General features: G+C 38.7%; 1 protein-coding gene across 2 annotated transcripts in view; it reads left to right on the top strand.

The window, feature by feature from the left end:
- Positions 1-15,272, top strand: part of CYTH4 (cytohesin 4) — a 42,671-nt gene extending 27,399 nt beyond the window's left edge. For both annotated transcript variants that reach the window (XM_058191368.1, XM_058191367.1), the window contains 5 exons: positions 781-892; positions 5,093-5,169; positions 8,096-8,167; positions 10,447-10,601; positions 11,658-15,272. In XM_058191368.1, coding sequence (XP_058047351.1) covers positions 781-892; positions 5,093-5,169; positions 8,096-8,167; positions 10,447-10,601; positions 11,658-11,730 — 489 coding nt within the window. In that variant the 3' untranslated portion in view covers positions 11,731-15,272. The remainder of the gene's footprint in view (positions 1-780; positions 893-5,092; positions 5,170-8,095; positions 8,168-10,446; positions 10,602-11,657) is intronic.
- Positions 15,273-19,790: the final 4,518 nt, after the last annotated feature.

Below are 19,790 nucleotides of genomic sequence, written 5' to 3'. Positions count from 1 at the left end.
CAGTCAAAACTGTACGTGTACTCCTAACAACACAATTATATTACATATGTTTAGAGACTCAGGTTGGTTTGGTTTATATCCGTGATGGTGAACCTATGGATGCGTGCCAGAGGTAGCACGCAGAGCCCTCTCTGTGGGCACGTGCACCATTGCCAGCTGTTCTTCTGGTTTCCGGGGTGCACATGCGCGCCAGCCAGCTGGTCTTCACAGGTGCTGGAGTGCCGGAAAATGGCCAATAACGGACCATTTTTCGGGCCGTTTTTCAGGCTGAAAAACAGCCTAAAAATGGCCAAAAAAACCAGGCATGCAGGCGGCAACCAGCTGGTCTTCGGGTTTCCTGTGCTCCAGCGTGCATGAAGACCAGCTGGCCGGCACACATATTCGTCTGGAAAACGTGAAAACCAGCTGGCCAAGACACGCTTGCGTACCGGCCACCGGCTCTGGAGCTCCGGCGCGCTCACATGCACACACGTTCCTGTTTGAGCACCTAGTGGCAAAAAAGTTTTGCCATCACTGATCTATATGGTTAATCTTAAGAAAGAGCAAACTGCCAGTTAATAAACAGAAAGGACTGTCCATTGAAAGGACTGGTTCCAGATCCAGTCAAGGTGTATACCAATCAAAAGGAACAGGTGGCATGGGAAGGGAGGCCTTCTACCTGAGATCTCAAATGAGGAGGCCTATTACTGCACCAGATAAATAAATACCTTGACCTGGTACACCGAATATTAAAACTCATCACGTTTTTCCCTTGCTTTACCTTCTTCTTTTCCCTGGCAGAATTTATTTGAGAGTATCAAAAACGAACCCTTTTCCATCCCAGAGGACGACGGAAATGATCTCACCCACACTTTCTTCAACCCTAGTCGGGAAGGCTGGCTCCTCAAGCTAGGTAACCCACTTGTAATTTGCTAATAAGGGAAAGAAGAAAAGAAAACAACCTTTGCTCCTGATTTCTACTCAAATTTAAATCTTTTTTCAAGGAAAAGGGTTGTGTTCATATTGTAGCAGAGGACTGCAGCAGCAGAAACCAGGCAGCCAGCCTTCAGCTATGGGGCAAGAATGACCCCTGGTGTTTGGCTCTGGTATATATTTCTCTAGAGACTCCTGCAAACAGCACCAGGCCATAACAGAGTGGCTGATTTTTTTGCTCCTCACTTGGCCTGGGTAACTTGACTGGCATCGTTTAATGGGCTGGAGGAAAGCCACCTGGAGGGCCAGTTGCTGGGGAGAATGCTGGGGACACTTTTTCAAAGGATAAATGGAAAGCTATGTGGCTCCGTTGACAGGCGTTTCAAGCCTGCATAATAAACAGAATTTATGAACAGGCAATTCGAACCGGAATTGTCAAGAACCAGTAATTTAACCAATAATTTGTACAGCAGCTCACCGTTCAAAGAGAGATGATTTTCATTAAATCTTTTCTTTCCTTTCTCATCCATATACTTTGTTTCACTAATTCATCAACCTGCTTATTAGGATTAAGCCGGTGAGGCTTATTTCTGATTAATAGTGCACACTTCTTCCTGGCTGCTCTTTGAAGTCCTCCTCTGTGCTCTTTAAAAGTATAAATCAAAAGCCGTAAAGAAAGAATAAAGTATTTTGGCTCCAATTGAATCAGATCCATAAGCTTCCTAAGGCAAAGTCCCAATTTTACTTAAACATCATCTCTCCCTCCTTCTTTCACCGAGAAGCCAAGCGATACTGTGAAACCTTTGCCATTCCATAACTTTTTTAAAGGGAAAGAAATGTAGAGGTAGTCCTAAACCAGGGCTGAAAAACTCACGGCCTGCAGGCTGGATGCCTCATGCACTGGCCACACTCACACCTGGTTTAGCGAAGGGGGAAAAAGGCCCGATATGTCACATGACGACAGCATGACGCCGTGTGTTTGACACCCCTGTCCTAGACTTACTACCATAAGTCAGAGTTTCTGTTGCCAAACAAAGTGTCTGTCAAGAACTGTCCTATTTTATGACCTTTTTTTGCCATGGTTAAACAAATAACTTCAGTTGTTAAGTGAATCATGCTGTTCTTAAATGAATCCAGCTTACCCATTGATTATGCTTGTCGAAAGCTGTCTGTAAAGCTTATAATGATGATCGTACGACCCTGGGATGCTGCAATTGTTATTAATGCCCAAATTTTGATCACATGACCCTGGGGATTCTGCAAGGGTTCTAAGTGAGAAGACTGGCCCATAAATCACTTTTTTCAGTGCCATTGTAACTTCAAGGGATCGCTAAAGGAATGATTGCAGGCCAATAACCGGGGTGAAATTCAGCAGGTTCTGACAGGTTCTGGAGAACCGGTAGCAGAAATTTTGAGTAGTTCAGACAACCGGTGAATACCACCTCTGGCTAGTCCCAGGGGGTGGGAATGGAGATTTTGCAGTATCCTTCCCCCAGAAGTGGGGAGGGAATGGGGATTTTGCAGTATCCTTCCCCTGCCACGCCCATCAAACCATGGCCACCAAGCCACACCCACAGAACCGATAGTAAAAAAAATTGAATTTCACCACTGCCAATAACTACCTGCTGTAGTTTTGAATGTTCGACTTTGAAACTTTTCAAGTGTTGGTTCTCTAACACAGTGTCATCTTCAATCCCACTGTGGGAACTGGATGATACCTAGGGGAGAAAAAAGGGGATTTGGGAGATAGGCTTGGAGGGCCTTTGGTGCCATTTTATGATGTGAATCATTTTTCTGGAGGTAGCACAGGTAGTCCTTGATTTACAACAGCTTTCTTACTGATTGTTTGAAGTTACAACGGCACTGAAAAAAGTGACTTATGACCATTTTTCAGACTTATGACCACAGCAGCATCTCCTTGGTCACGTAATTTACATTTGACTCACATTTATGATGATTGCAGAGTCCTGAAGTCATATGATCCCCTTTTGCAACCTTCTAACGAGCAAAGTCAATGGGGAAACTAAATTGACTTAACAACCATGTTACTTATTTAACAACTGCAGTGATTCACTTAACAAATGTGGCAAGAAAAGGTGTGAAATGGGGCAAGACTCACTTAACAAATTTCTCCCTTAGCAACATAAATTTTGGGCTCACTTATGGTTGTAAGTTGAGGACTACCTGTATCAAATAATATTTGGCTCTTGAGATGGATATTTTTCCTCTTTCCTGCCCTAAATCAACACACTGTTGTTTTTTTTAAAAAAAAACTAGCATAAATAAGCTGAAAAAATTATCTTTACAGCAGCAAGAGCTTCAGGTTTGGATGATGGACCTAGAAACAATTTTGTATACGTTGTGCCATGAAATGTAGGTTATTATAGGGCAGAATTCTAATTTCGTCTCTTTTAATCAGGAGTAGGCAAACTTCCTTTCCTGGATAGGAAGGTGCTCTGCTTGGTAACTCATGTCCTGGTCATCTCCTGTCTGGACTATTTCCATCGACTCTACATGGGGCCATGCTTGAAAAGTTTCAGAAGCTTCAGCTGCAGTTTTGGGATTCAGCCCATTCGCACCACTTCGGGAGAACCAGTTGTTAACTTTCTGAGCAGTTTGGTGAACTGGTTGTTGGAAAAAATCATTAGGGGAGAGAACCGGTTGTTAAATTATTTGAATCCCACCACTTTTCATTGGTACAAAATGTGGCTGCAAGAGCTATACTGGATGGCCCTGGAAAGGCACATGTAACACCCAATGCTCTGCAAACTACATTGGGTGCCAGTTTGCTTCTAGGTCCAATTCAAAGTGTTGGTTATGACCTGTAAAACACTACACAGCATGGGGTGAAATCCAATTTTTTTTACTATCGGTTCTGTGGATGTGGCTTGGTGGGTGTGGTGTGGCTTGGTGGGCGTGGCTTGGTGGGGGTGACAGGGGAAAGATACTGCAAAATCTCCATTTCCACCCTACTCTGGGGCCAGCCAGAGGTGGTATTTGCCGGTTCTCTGAACTACTCAAAATTTCTGCTACCAGTTCTCTGAACTGCTGAAAAATTCCAGCAGTTCTCCAGAACCTGTCAGAACCTGCAGGATTTCACCCCTGGGCCAGACTATCTAAGGAACTGGCTTCATCCCATTACATATGTTGCAGATTCCATCAGTTATAGAATTCTGACTGGTGGGCTCTAAGAAGAGAGCTTTCTCTGCCATTGCTCCCTGTCCTATGGGATATCACCCCCCTTCGCCTGGAGGTGATGGAAGCTCCCACTCTCCTGGTTATCGGGCCTGAAAGCCATCTTTTGTATTGGGCCTTCAGACCTGCCACATTTACTACTGTGGGAAATTAGGAGGGGAGATTCTATGGAGCATGGGTGATATATAGCCATAATAACATTCTTTTCTCAGAGATTCAAGGACATCTTGCCCTGCATCTGGGAGGCTGGAACTGGGAGGTATCTCCAGTTGGGATGGTGCTTTGATTGGACCATGCGATGGACATGTGGGTGCTGGGCAGGGACTTGAACTTTCCTTTGGGTGGGGAAACCCTGGAAGCTTTCAGATTTGTGTTTCCCCAGATGTGCCAATATGACATCTCTAATAAAATGTAACTTTAAGGAAACTCAGGCCTTGGAATTTTCTTTCATTGGGGGTGTTACTTGGAACCCTGACACTGGCCTTCTGAAACAGGGTTACAATATGGCTCTGTGCCTTGTGTGGGGAGCTCAAAGGAGTACATAGTTATGGCATGTATTGGCACCATGTATTGGTGCCAATCCCCCCTCCCTTTGCCTTCAAATAATTTTTAATGGGGTTTAATTATTCTTACCTCCTTAAAAAAAATTAAATTTTAAAAAACTTTTAATTCTAACATTTTTAAATTTTATACACTGTTTTCTATTTCCACGTTTTATTATACACCACCCAGAGCCCTTCTTTGAGGGAGATGGATGGCTCAAAAATGTGAAAAACAAACAAACAAACAAAAAAACTGGTAATTAAGTTTTGCTATTTTGATGAAGTGGCTGTACTAACTACAGCAAATATTGTTTGTTTGTTAATTCATATTGAGATATATAGTACCACACATTTTTATGGATGTGTGATAAGAAGCTTTACCATTATATATCTATTAAAAACAACAACCCTAATTAGCTCATTTCATTCTCTTTTTGTTCCAGGAGGCAGAGTGAAGACCTGGAAACGCCGCTGGTTCATTCTGACAGATAATTGCCTCTACTATTTTGAATACACCACGGTAAGAGCATCCTCAGGGATGATCTTCAATGTATAAGATTTTTTGGCTAGAAACTAGAGCTTAGGTGAATCAGAAAGTTGTCCAAGTTCCACGTTGTCTGCTCTGTTGAGCCATAGCTGTATTCAGGAAGAGTAAGGAGGAAAGCCCACTACCTGACTTTATCTTGCTGGTATATCCCAGCAGAAGTCTTCCAGCTTTACGGTCTTCCACATTACCACACCAATGGTAGAATTCAATTTTTTTTACTACCGGTTTTGTGTGCGTGGGGTGGCTTGCTGGGCGTGGCAGGGGAAGGATACTGTAAAATCCCCATTCCCTCCCAACTCTGGGGCTAGCCAGAGGTGGTATTTGCCGGTTCTCTGAACTACTCAAAAATTCCGCTACCGGTTCTCCAGAACCTGTCAGAACCTTCTGAATAGCACCCCTATACCACACCTCATGTTTGGTTATGCTTGGTTCACAACTTCTGGTTGTAGAGGTAAGCAATCAACATGAGAAAAAATTGATGAAAGGATGCAGAATCCTTCACGATACTGAGATGATGGTTTCAGTTCATGGCAAGGTGAATGAATATCTGTCTTCTGACCCAGCTTCCCAAACATGACAAACCTTCTGAAGTTAACTCAAAGATTCCTTTATTAGGAGCGCCAGCAGCCCCAGCAAAAAGTTTCTCTCTCACCGCAGGCTAACAAGTCCATCCAGCCGGAAGATGAATAGTTGTCTGTCACATCTATTCATCTCCGCCCCCTGCCTTTTATCCCCAGAGCTAGGGTGGGGCTTCACTAGCAGCGGTGGCTCTTCTGTCCCAAGGATCGGCCCATAGATTCCCTCTGCTCTCCTCATTTCTGCCTTCTGCGCATCCATGCATCAGGCACTAGACCCAGCTGTTCCTCTTCTTCCTCATCAGCCACCTCCAGACCTAGGGGCTATTGACTCTCCATCTGAGGGTTGACGGATGGCCCAGGCTCTGCTTCTCTCTCTCTCTCTGCCAACTCCATTCCCTCTTCCCCCTTGGAGCCCTCAGGCTCCCTGATGATGACCCTGACTCCCACATCTCCTCCTACTCCCCTGATTTGGCTGCTGGAGGGGCCAGTGGCTGACAGGCCACAACAATCAGATTGCATTTGCAGAAGGCTCTGTAGCTCTTGAAAATTATATGGGAGAGTGCGCATCATCTGTCAATCACATTCTCATTACTTTTTCTTTCTGGAATGAATTCTTCCCCTGATTCCTTTCTAAAGCAGAAGTTGTATGACTTGATAATGATAATATTATTATATAATATATAATGATAATAATAATGATCTTTGTGACCATATCGCAAGTAATTGTGTTCTCTTTGCTGACGATGTCAAACTATTTAACACCACAGACAATGCATCTATCATGCAAAAAGACCTTGACCATCTAACCACTTGGTCTAAAACTTGGCACCTCCAAATCTCAACCAGCAAATGCTCAGTCTTACATATTGGAAAAAAGAACCCAAACACTAAGTACATACTTGATGGACATTACCTTACAGATGACCCCCACCCCGTTAAAGACCTTGGAGTTTTCATGTCAAATGATCTAAGTGCCAAAGCCCACTGTAACTACATAGCAAAAAAGGCTCTAAGAGTTGTAAACCTAATCTTGTAGCTTCTTTTCCAAAACACTACACTACTAACCAGAGCATATAAAACATTTGCTAGACCAATTCTAGAATACAGCTCGCCTGTTTGGAACCCTCACCACATCTCTGACATCAATACAATTGAACGTGTCCAGAAATATTTTACAAGAAGAGTTCTCCATTCCTCTGAAAACAACAAAATACCTTATCCCACCAGACTTGAAATCCTAGGCTTAGAAAACTTGGAACTCCGTCGCCTTCGACAAGACCTAAGTTTAACTCATAGAATCATCTATTGTAATGTCCTTCCTATTAAAGACTACTTCAGCTTTAATTGCAATAATACAAGAGCAACCAACAGATTTAAACTTAATGTTAACCGCTTTAATCTAGATTGCAGAAAATACGACTTCTGTAACAGAATCATCAGTGCTTGGAATACTTTACCTGACTCTATAGTCCCTTCCCATAATCCTAAAAGCTTTAACCAAAAACTTTCTACTATTGACCTCACCCCATTCCTAAGAGGACCATAAGGGGTGTGCATAAACGTGCCTATTGTTCCTGTCCTATTGTTTTTCTTTTCTTCTTCCTATATTTATATATATATATATATATATATATATATATATATATATATATATATATATATATATATATATATATATATATATATATATATATATGCTTATACCTCCTAATATTTACTCATATATATGTTTATATACTATATAATCTTTTTATATGATGTTGTGACAAAATAAATAAATAAATAAATAAATAAAATTCCTTGATGTGCATGCATGTGTATGCGTATGTATGTATATGTATATGTGTATATGTGTGTTATGTATGTGTATGAGTAGATATACACTTTCTTTTGAGAGCAGGCAATAGAATTTCATTCTTAATGTGTGCTAGTGTGCTCACAATAAAAAAATGACAATAAAGGTTAGTCTTAATCTTAATTCCAAACTCTTAAGAAATCATTTATTCTGCTTCCCATTCCAGCTATAGGGCTTTTTATCTTTCCTTCTTTCTTTCTTTCTTTCTTTCTTTCTTTCTTTCTTTCTTTCTTTCTTTCTTTCTTTCCTTCCTTCCTTCCTTCCTTCCTTCCTTCCTTCCTTCCTTCCTTCCTTCCTTCCTTCCTTCCTTCCTTCCTTTCTTTCTTCTAAACTGGAATCCCATGCAAGAAAAAGAAATTAAGTCTTCTACCAGACATGTTGAAATGGAGACTTAAGATTTACATTAATTTCACTGATATTATGTGCACACTGGGACAATTCACTTATGATTTCTGCTGTTTACTAGGACAAAGAGCCTCTAGGGATTATCCCACTGGAAAACCTATCAGTTCGACCAGTAGATGATCCAAAGAAACCAGTAAGTCATTGCCGTTGGGTTTGTAAAACATGCTAGATTGGGCTAAAATAAGTTAATTTCTGCTTCAGTGTATTTCAGGAACAATAGATGCAGCCATAGCACCTACTATATTTTTATTGTACTTTTGTGTTTTAACTGCTGTTAATTTTTTATTATGTTTTTATAACAGAAAATAAAAATATAATCCGTATATAACAAATATATAAATAGTATGTGAAAACAAGATTATTATGTTAAATACATGTTTTATTTGTTTGGGCATAGCATGATATGGAAATTCAACAATTACGTTTTATTATTCCATGTTTACAATTTAGTGTGTTATATGAACCATTTAATTCTCCGAATTGTAAAAATTTACTTGCTTCCTTTTTTTGGTTATGCCCCCCCCCCCGCCCAACAAACACCTTTCTTCTTTAGTCCACCATTTCCTCATCTGGAAGTCCAATTTGATGGCCTTTTTTTACAAGTCTACCAAGCATGATAAAAACAACTCCATTAAAACTAAAACCCTCTGCAACAAATTGTTCTCTTGAATTCATTTTATATTCTCCATATTCTTGTTCAAACAGCTCTCAATAGGTTAACTATTTCTCTCTACCTGCTGTTTCTTTCTTATGAAATGCTTCTTGTGCTGAGACCCATAAAGGCATTTTCAGGCATAGTCTATATCTGTTCCATATTTTCAACATGGAGCTTCTAAGAGAATGTTTTGTGAAATCTACATTAAAATCGTCTTTTAAAAGATGAGAAGAAACCATTTGTTTCAATGTTTGGACTCAAGAAAGACCCAAGATATACAGACTTCACAGAAGTCAGGATGATCTCATCAGAAAACGCCACTGGAGAAAAACTGGTACCAGTTCAGAAGCCAGTTTCCTACCTTGTCTCCTAGTGTACTTATCAGAATGAAAGGGAGAGGAAATTTCATCAATTATACATAATGCCATATGCCATGCTGGAAAATTATTAAAGGAGTAGACCAAGTTAAAGCAGCTAAACTGCCCTACAGAGCTGATATCAGATCTTTTAACTTCTTGCATATCATTTGGATGGATAATCCTAATGAGATCAAATAGCTGATTCTTGCCAAGGACCAGCAAAGAATGATCAAAAACAAATTCCTGGCCAGTATTTTCCTTTCATTAAACAGCTGACACTATGCCAAGCCTGCACATGCTTACTCACTGGGAGATGCTTCAAAAAAAAAAAAATCAGAATCAGATTGGGTAGTATAGCATGGACCTATTCCCAGACCACAAGCATTCTGAAGATCTGGGATTCAAATGAAACCTCAAACTATGGCCTTTTCCAGAAAATCATTTTTTCTGTATCCCAAATCTTCAAAATCTATTTAAAAATGGACTCAACATAGGATCTGGGCTGTTTTGTTTATTTTCATATCTATTCTGATAAGTATCCAATGAATACAAATTTATTTATATGTAAATGCCTTGTCCTTCTATCTCTTCACTCTCTAGTTTGGTTACTTCCTTATTTTCAGCAAATCCAAAACCAAGGTTAGAAAACAGGAACAAAACCTAATGTCTGTTCCTGGTCTGCAAAATACGTATGTACCATAGTTTGCCGGTCCAGCAGTAATCAATTGATCTATTTAAGATGTTTATTTTCTGCTTTTCCGTGTATGGTCTCAGGTGGCTAATACAAGAATGGTAAAATGCAATTAAAACCGGGGTATGCTGAAATCCATCAAATGACTAATGGAAGAGAAGGAAAGCAAGGCAGGAAAACAGAGAGGGGAAAGTGCTCGAGCAGAGGACTCCTTCATGTAATGTCTTCCATGATTTAGCATTTTATTGGAACTGAATCTAATTAGCTCCCAATATCCTCTTATAATGTACATTGTAAAATGAATGTTGCTACTTTATGGATGGGGGTGGTCTAGGAACTATGCTGCATCATTTGGAGGAATGCGAAATTCTCATTTTGTAAGATAATAATTTCAATAACTAACTGCATTCCATTCTGCATATTAGTCCATAAGTGGTGGACTAGGTGAAACCAGTTGAATACATAAATCCACATGTAAATGAAACAAGTGTGCAAAATAGCATCCTCTTCCAGATGTATTGGATTAGCAGCCCTATCATCCCTAGATATTCAGGTCAAAGTAAATGAAAGTCCTTTAGGATCTTTGTTCTGGGTCATAGTCCAGGATGTTTCTCACCAAAGCACAAAAGAGATGTGTACATCCATATCAGATATTGGAGAGAATAGTATTGTTGATTCTCACTGCTTTCCCGCCTTTTTTCTCTCAGAACTGCTTTGAGCTCTTCAATGCAAACTGCAAAGGGCAGAAGATCAAAGCCTGCAAGACTGATGGGGATGGAAGAGTGGTTGAAGGCAAGCACCAATCCTATAAGATCTCTGCAGCCTCCCAGGAGGACCGTGACCTATGGATTGAAGCCATACAGTAAGGAGGAAAGGCTTTCATTCTATGGCAGGATAAAATGACGCAGAAAAGAAGGCCCCAGAAGGAAAGAGTTCAGTAATAAGGACTATCAGAGTATTTTAGTGTGGCTTTAACAGAGGCACCTATCATCATTTCATGAAACGGCTCTTCTGTGAGATATTGCAGTTGAAATTTTGCATTATTCTCTCTGGTGTTTTTGACTTCCTATGCAATCATCAAGAAAGAAACATGCATGCATTAACCACCTGACTGCATTTATTTTTGAGGTCTCCCCCCAAAATAGGGATACTTTTGATGATGAAATTTGCCAAGGAGTGAGAAGAGATAGGGTCACTTCATCCTATAAATCAAAGGAAAGAGAGTCCTGGCAAACATTTCAAACACTGATTAAAAAATACCAACTTCATTACCAAAAACTGGGAGGGAATAAAGCTTTATATTCTTTTCAGCAGTACTCTCTTCCTTATTTCCTATTTTCATTGCCATGATCATTTTAAGCATGAGAAGAAATCTCTAAACCCAGTATCCAACTTTTTAGGGTAACCACTGAGGTTCCCTAGAAAGAATATGAAGGCCATTGTCAAGCCCTCCTTCCTGTATAATTTCAGTAACCTCTAAACCAGTGGTAGGTTTCAAAATTTTTACTACTGGTTCTGTGGGTGTGGCTTGGTGGGTGTGGCATGGCTTGGTGGGTGTGGCTTGTGGGCATGGCAGTGGAAGGTTACTACAAAATCTCCATTCCCATCCAATCAGCTGGGACTTGGGAGGCAGAGAATAGATGGGGGTGGGGTCAGAATTTTTACTATTGGTTCTCTGAACTACTCAAAATTTCCACTACGGTTCTCCAGAACTGGTCAAAACCAGTTGAATCCCACCTCTGCTCTAAACATGGAAGATGTTGGAAGTATATAGAAACATGGATGTACGTAGCTATCACATGGCCTGTTGCTTTTCCCAGCTTCAAGCTTAAAGATTCCATTGTGTTCTGTGCAGGAGGCAATCAGTGCTTTGCTAATAGCCAAATCTTAATATTCTTTCTATTTTTCTTTATTTTAGAACCAGCATCACTAGAGATCCCTTCTATGACCTGGTTGCTGCTCGTAAGAAAAAAGTTACCAGCAAAAAATGAAACTTCTGGCTTGTACCGCCTTGTTTGGTGGTTGATTAACCTTAAGAAAATATTTATTTGAAGTCTGTAATGGCAAAATTCCTCAACCATCTCTGAGACAGACAAGCGAATGAAAGGATGATCAGTGGCCTGCTTCCATTTTCCAGAGTCAGCGTATGCAGAATCAGAAACTGGTACAGGAATTCTTTCTGGACAGAAAACAAGCACGGAATTCTGAGTAAATGAAGCAGGATATAGTTGTGTGCGTGTGCCTAGGTATGGATGATGGAAACCAGGGAATAGTTTCAACAATATTTTTATACCCATAAGACTAGATTTTTCTACATTGACACCTGCCTACTCTGACTCACTGTCTTGAGGTTTCTTGAATAATGATGCTATCTGAGATAAATTTACTTGGAATAATAGGATGAAGGACAAAGTGAACTAATAGACTCCAGAGATGCTGCAAAACCTGGCCAAAATAAATACATATTACTGTGTGGCTGAGCTTGGCAAATGGCTGGTTTGGAGCTGGGAATTATTGCCAAGTTGATGGTAATCCTGAATGTTAGTTTTTTAAGGAAAGAATCTTCTAGCCAAAGTCAGGCTCTAAACAATAATCAGTGGAATGAGTTGTTAGTTCCTATATTCTTTGAGTTGGCTGGTCCATCAACGTTGGAACAGTTGAAAAGTGTGTTTACAGATGGATATTTGTTTCTCTCCTCCTCTGAAACATTCATTAGCCTAGAGGATCAAAAGCTAATTGTTGTTTTTTTGCTATGGAAGATTTACATTCAAATTCCATCTTGACCATGGTGATCGTGGGGAAATTGTTTCCTTCGCCTCTGAATTTTTCATCTATACAATGAGATCTGTAAAATAATATTTGTTTAACACAGTTATAAAGAACTTGATTGTTGTAAGAATGATGCCTGCATGCTAATGAGTACAGAATTTTTGTTTAAGGAGATGTAAAGAGTTGCTTGTTATTAAAATACACTCCCATATGCACACTTAGCCAGAATTCGGGTGTGTTGTTTTCCACACTGATTCAAACAGATGGAGAAATAACTGTTTTTCTTTTCAAATGAAAAAAATGAAAAACATCTTGTGGTCTTTTACACTTGTGGTTTTGTTTTTATTTTATCAACATAAAACAGAAGCAGGAGGCATGTTATATGTCTCTGTTGCTTTTCTTTTTTCTTATAAATCCCACTATACAATTTGGAAAAATACCAAAGATTTGTTAGATGTGAAAAGTCTTAAACTCACCAAATGGCAACCCTATTCAAAGAAAGAAAATTCAGTCAAAGTAAGAAAGTCCAGCTTGGATCACCCAACAAATAGCCTGATATAGGATAGTTTATAATATTAACATTGACAGGTATGGAAGCTGATGGCATTCAAGGATATAGAAATTGTACTCTTATTCAGAATAAGGAATATATGCCACCCAAAATTATCCAAGTCAATTTTGAGTCTTATCCAGCACTCCTAAAGTATATTGATTGAACTAATTCACTGCAAAGATCCAATCTGACTTTAATCCATGATCTTAAGTGGTTTCTGAGAGAAGAGAGCTCTATACAATCTTGTAAAGAGATTGTATGATATATATAGTTCTAGTACATGGAAGAAACATGTGCTCGTTTGTTTTACAGAATAAAATGAGATTTGCATGAAAGCTATACATGTAATGGATGAATAAAATAAGATCACTATCAAAATAATTCAGATAGTGGGATTGAATTAATATCCTTTAAATTTGATTTCTTTATTTAGAAAAGTGCCTACAATTCTGTCATTTTAGGAATAGAATAATAACCACTCTGGTGGGAAACATTCATAATTCTCAGATTAGGTTGAGAGGTATTTTGCAAAAAGAAGGGTGCTCTGAGGAACCCAAAGTGCTTTTCCAAAAGACAACTGGACTTTCTTTTTCCTTGAAGATGTTTCGCTTCTCATCCAAGAAGTTTCTTCAGAACTGAAGAAGCTTCTTGGATGAGAAGTGAAATGTCTTCAAGGAAAAACAAAGCCCAGTTGCCTTTTGCAAAAGCACTTTTGAGGCAACCATGACTTGAATGACTTAAAATCTCCATAGCTATATCCCTTTGAAGAAGGTGATGCCCTCCCTGAATGTAGTAGAGCTGATTTGGGGGGATTAAGGTAGAAGTATAAGACATGAACCCATCATGGGCTAATTCATGCATATCTGAAAGGACCAGATAGCAATGAGGAGACAAACAATGAATGCCAACTTCTGGCCTGTGAGTAAAATATTTATCTGAATTTGAATATTTTGAAGAACGAATATGTAAAGCATTGTATGATTCAGAAACTTTGAATGTAGTGTAATACTGGAACAATGGGAGAATATGTGGATGAAAGGTCTAAAATTTACACTAAATTACAATTTAAAAGAAAAAGATTTATGAGATGATGTATTGTTGGTATTTAATACCAGATAAGTTGCCTAGAATGTATAAAGGTATTTCAAATGAATGGAAATGTAAAGGTAAGGGTAAAGAAGAAGACTTTTATCATTTATGGTCGGCATGTGACAAAGCAAAGAAATATTGGAGTAGGATCCACATCTTAATATAGAAGATTCTCAAACTGAATATAAAGATAAAACCAGAAACTTTTATTCTGGGTTTAATGGAAAAAGACTTAGGAAAAAAAATGGAACTTTGATGTTATATATGTTGACGGCAACAATATTACTTTATGCACCAAAATGGAAGGACACTTTGATGCCTACAATGGATGAATGTTTGCAAAAGCTGATGGAGTTAGCAGAGACGGCCAAATTGACTGCTTTGATTAAAAAAAAAACAATTACTTTTGTTTCTACTTGGAAACCACTTCGGGTCTTTGTTGTAGAGGTGGGGAAAAAAATGAAACTCTGATTTTGGGTTTTACCAGTTAATAGGTTTGTTGTTATAGAAATGACTTGTTTATAATATTATTATGTAAAAGTTGTAGTTTGATGCTACTATCTTATTTTACTGCACCAAAGGGAGTTGGAAGTCAACACCTTCTCTTTCTTTCCCCCCCTTCCACTTTTCCTCCCCTATTTTCCTACTATTTTCTTTTATATTTTTGCATTATATATTATAAACTAATAAAAATTAAAAAGCACAAACATTTTTTTAAAATAATATTTTATACCTACCTAGTTTACAAACCTTTCACAATTTGTTTTTTAAGATGTGAGGAATGCTAGCATGTCTAATGTGATCCTTTGGCTCACATTCAGAAATTAGTGTGATCCTAATTTCTCATGTTAAAATTGGAGATACATGAACTGATTTCCCCAGATTATTGGGAATATGTATAATAAGAAGACTGTGACTTTAACAAGCAACTCCAAACAAATTATAGATAACATTGAATATAAACAAGGTTTGATGCTGGTAGCAATTCCATAGTTATGCAGGAAGAAGTGTATAAAGTGTACTATTTTGGAATAATATCATTAGTAGTAGCACTGAGCTATTATAATTCTGAAATACAGTCTGAAAATGTGTGAATACCAGAGTAGAAATAAAGATTTATTGATGCCATTCTGTGTACAATCACTTTCTGTTCTAGCACCCCCTGTTTTAGCTAATATATAATCTATTCTAGCTTCTATTGTTATATTTACTTGTTACTTGAATTATTTATGCATTATTATTCTGATGACTTAATTAGATTACTTTGTCTTTTTAATTGCAGTAATTACCTTGTCCTGCAAGTACTATACTATACTGTACTATAAATTAGTATTTAAGCAAACATTTAGTGCAAAATTCAGGCTGTGGTGACCTCTGCATTTCTTTGCTGTTCTTTCAGCTGGGCAAGACAGAATGATCTGAAAGAGGAATTGTGAGTGCTATTTGCATAATGTATAGATGGTAGCTAAATTTAGAAGGTGGATTACTTATGTGCATGGTGATTATAATAATGAATTACAGCTAGGAAATCAGCAACTCCTTTTTTTCTTGAGTATGGATGAGCAGTGACTATTCCATGTCTTGCTTTTCCTTTCTGCAGATAATCTCGTCTCCTTTATCTCCAGTTGTGGTTCTCCTTTCTCTCTTTTCTTCCTGAAGAGGGCTCCGTGCACAAGGAAATTCAGACACCAAGTTATTTTTTTCTCCCTTTGGCACTGCAACAGGGCAGGTGAATTAATTTCAGCAGGCACAGTGAATAGATATTAGAGTCAAATCACGTGCATGCACAGGAGATGAATGTGAAGGTTTTCCTTGAATGAGGCCCCTGTGTTGCTCTTCCTTTTTGCTAATGGTGACAATCCTCCAAGGAGTTTGCTTATTTAGTTAGTTAGTTAGTTGACTAGCGTGTATCATACAACTCCCTGTGGAAAGAGGATGAAGAAATTTCTGTGGGGGGAAAAAGCAACTTTCAACAGAAACTGGAAATAAATTACCAAATATTCTGAAAAGATTATACATGCCAGGAGCTTTCTAATCAATTTAGCTGACAACGGAAACTCCAAGAAAGGCTTGGCCTGTACCACCTGTTCAAACACTTGAGGATGTGCAAAGAGAATACATTTTCAGGTACAAAATAATTACAGCTGGGTTTCTTCCCAGATCTCCTAGGTAAACTACTTTGGAGCTTCTTCCAGATGAGATGAAATCTATTTCTAGTTACTCCCTCCACAATGTTTCCTCAGTAAAATGAATAAATCCCTTCAACATGACAAGAAATTATTTTTAAGCCTTTAAGAACATTATGTCAGGCAAAAATTCAGTCATATGAAGTTCTTGGCGCATTTTGAACTTGGTTGTTTGTTTGCCGACATTTCAATACACAACTAGGTAAAAACATCTGTGTAACTGAATATGGGGTCTGCTGCAATGCATTATATATAAACAGGGAGTAAACTTACACGCACATTTCTGATGTTACTAGTCAGGGAGTGAAACATTTGCAAGCAGTCAAACTCAGAGAGCACCAAGAACCTCACATTTCAGCCTTGAGCTATTTCAATTCAATTTCTCAATTTTCTGTCCTCCCAAAGTATTTCACCTGCAGTTCAGCCAGCTCTTGATATTTTGTTTTCAGGAAACTAGGAACTAAATAAGCCCCCTTTTCAAATCAGTGTTCAGGATTCCATATAATTTTAGTACCCAAGTGGAAAATCCTACCAGTGTTTTATCATAACAAAGTAAATGTTTTCTTACTCTCTTGTGTTATCACAGCACATGCCCCTCCCTACCTGGATCTATCCAATAATATGGCTGGCCTGGGCCTCTTACTATAAACTTTCAAAATATGCTTGAGCTATATTTTCTCTTTGAATATGGCTAACTTGATAATGTGGCATTTACAGAAGTCATAAAGCCCACAACTCTACCTGGATGTCCAAAATTAAATATTTTAAAAAGGAATCAGATGATCCAAATCTGAAAGGTTACTGCCCATCACATGAAAGTTGATGAGATTTTACCCATATTTAAAATTTAGAACCGGTTTGTGCTCATCACCTTGAGGGAAATTGCAGTGCCTGTGTCCTGAAAAGTTTGCTATTGCCTGAGGAGTGACCAGCTTTGTTTTTAATTTGGTTAAGGATCTTAAACATAGTTCAAACTAGGTAGCTTTTTAAAAAAATATTTTTATGAATGGGTAAGAATTGCTGCTGCTGAAGAAGGAAAGGTGGCTTTAAAAGGTTGAGAACTTCCCCTTGCTTATATTTTCTCCTGTACTGAATAAAAAATGGATATAATTTCATATTTCCTACTACCTTAAAGGTTCAGAAAGGGTCATTTATACCTGCAGAAAATCCCTACACATTGCTAGGGATTCACCCAGCTGCAGAGCTATATATAATACCGTATCTAACATTTTATACTATCTCTGGTAACTTAGCTTCATTAAGCAAGCAATATAGATTGTATCTGTTGGTGATTTACTGCTCTCCACCTTCTCACTGGTAATGGGAAGAAAGTGAGGGATCATATTGCTATGCTGTTTGATATGTATAAAAGCAGAGAGAAAATTTAAATTAAAAGAAGGGGAAATAAGTCAGAGTAGTATTTCTTTTAGCCATTTTAGAGGCAATCGTCTGAGCTGGGAATAGATCTCAAGAGATTAATCTGAAAATAAAAGGTTTGAGGTTTTAAAAGTCTCTTTTTTTTAAAGCACAGGATCTCTTTTCCCATAAATTCACAGAACTATGGCTGATCTTCCAAATGTTGATGGTCTGGACATTCCTGGAAGTTGGTCAGGTTGTCTGTGGCTACTGGGAATTGAAGATTATGCAGCATTTCTGGGAGAATGAAAGATGGAGGATAATCCAATTTATTTAAGGCAAAGATACACAGCCTTTTTTTTTTTTTTGGTAGAGCTATTTTCTTAGAGAAGTAATCTGCTAGAGGTGGCACCGCTGGGCAGAGCAAGAGACAAAAAGTAGATGTGGACAGAGACATCAAGCACACATACACACACTTGTTTTTCTTCCGCTGCAAAGAAAAGGATAAATTGCTTTTGGAAAAGATCTGATCTGACTTGATTACTTACAAAGGGCTTTTGAAATCAGGCCGAAGGCCCCAGGATTCTAAAGCTGCAGATTGCCACTTTTGATTAGGGGCATCACAGTGCTTTGCATATAGAATAAATCAGGTTCCAACCACAGTATCTGCAGGTTTGCTCTGCCCTCCCTCCACCCCTGCAAACATTACGTGGTAGGAAAGTTCTTTTCCTGAATCCTATTTACAAAAGCTTGCACTCTCTTGCATTAGGCAGCCTCCTAAATTCATTGGCTTATTTCTTATGCTCCAGGGTTCTATCCAGGCTCCTTTCCAAATACCGAGAATATAGATTCTGGAGCAAAGCCCTGATGAGACTTGGGTTAAAATGAAGTCCCAGACAAGCACTGAATCTTTATGTTTAAAATAAGATTCAAACGGGCTTGTTTGAAATGTAAGGTTGGGGTGGAGAGGTAGGCGATGCTGAGCTGAGTTTCTTGTAGTAGGCTGTGGCAGGATTCTGAGTCTCAGTTTCCCAAAATGCCTTGAAATAATAGTGGCATTCTGGAAAATTAGAACGAGGACAATTTCTGATGCATTTGATTGGAACATTTTTCTTCATCCTCAGGCATACTCAGGCATTATAAACAGGCTGGACCAGAATATTGACCAGCTTAGATTCATATTTCACTTTGTTCACCCTTTGACTCAAGATGTAATCTGTGTTGACCCTTCATCATTAATTCAACCGAAAATTTGCCTCACTACCCATGGACACTTTCCTATCTGGGTGTGCAATGCCCTGTCGGATAGTAAATTTGATAGATTGCTGGCTGGCTAACATGCTTCTTTCCATGCTTGGGAGCACAAAGATGTCTGAAGACAGAAAACGAAGCTTGACACTTTGGGCCTTTTTCCTATCAAGGACTTTGGAGTGCAGCTGGTAATTTATTTTCATAATAAATGCCTATATATCTTCATAAAAGGCCAGCAAGCAATGGGCATAAAACAGAGGAATATGGCAAGTTCTAGCATTGTCCCTCCCTTTCCACCTCGGCTTATCAGTTCCTCTTTTGAAAGATGATACAATTTTAAAAGGCTTCAAGAAATCATTTGCCAGTGGGGGAGACTGAAACTGGAAAACTAGCCAGGAATTATTTTCAGCAGACTTCAGAAAGGATGCAGAGAGCATGCTAGCAGGAAATGCAAAGGTAGAAGGGTGGGTGGGTTGAGGAACAAGTCAGAAGCTTTGAGGCACTGTATCTGGATTCTTGTTCTAATTCCAAGCAAGGTTTTATAGTAAAACAAATCAGGCTTTTCAAACCTAGGATTGCAATAAGCCAAATTTTGATCTTTGGAAGGAATGAAGTTAGACAGAAGCTTCCTGGCTGGAGTAGGTAAGCCTCAGAAAATGCTGAAGTTTGTGAATAGCTTCAGTTATTTGATATGCATCAAATAACTGTGGGTGCTTTCACACTACTCCATTTCGAGCTCCCAATTCTTTATAGTTATTGTGTTAATTTTCACTTCTGGAACTGTCAAAATTCTGACAACATGAGAGAACTGTATGAACTGGAAATAAAACATGGAGATTACGTACCT

The sequence above is a fragment of the Ahaetulla prasina genome, chromosome 7, assembly GCF_028640845.1.
Source record: "Ahaetulla prasina isolate Xishuangbanna chromosome 7, ASM2864084v1, whole genome shotgun sequence".
Lineage (NCBI taxonomy): Eukaryota > Metazoa > Chordata > Lepidosauria > Squamata > Colubridae > Ahaetulla > Ahaetulla prasina.
The sequence above is the reverse complement of the archived record's forward strand: the minus strand, read 5'-3'. Positions and strand labels throughout refer to the sequence as shown.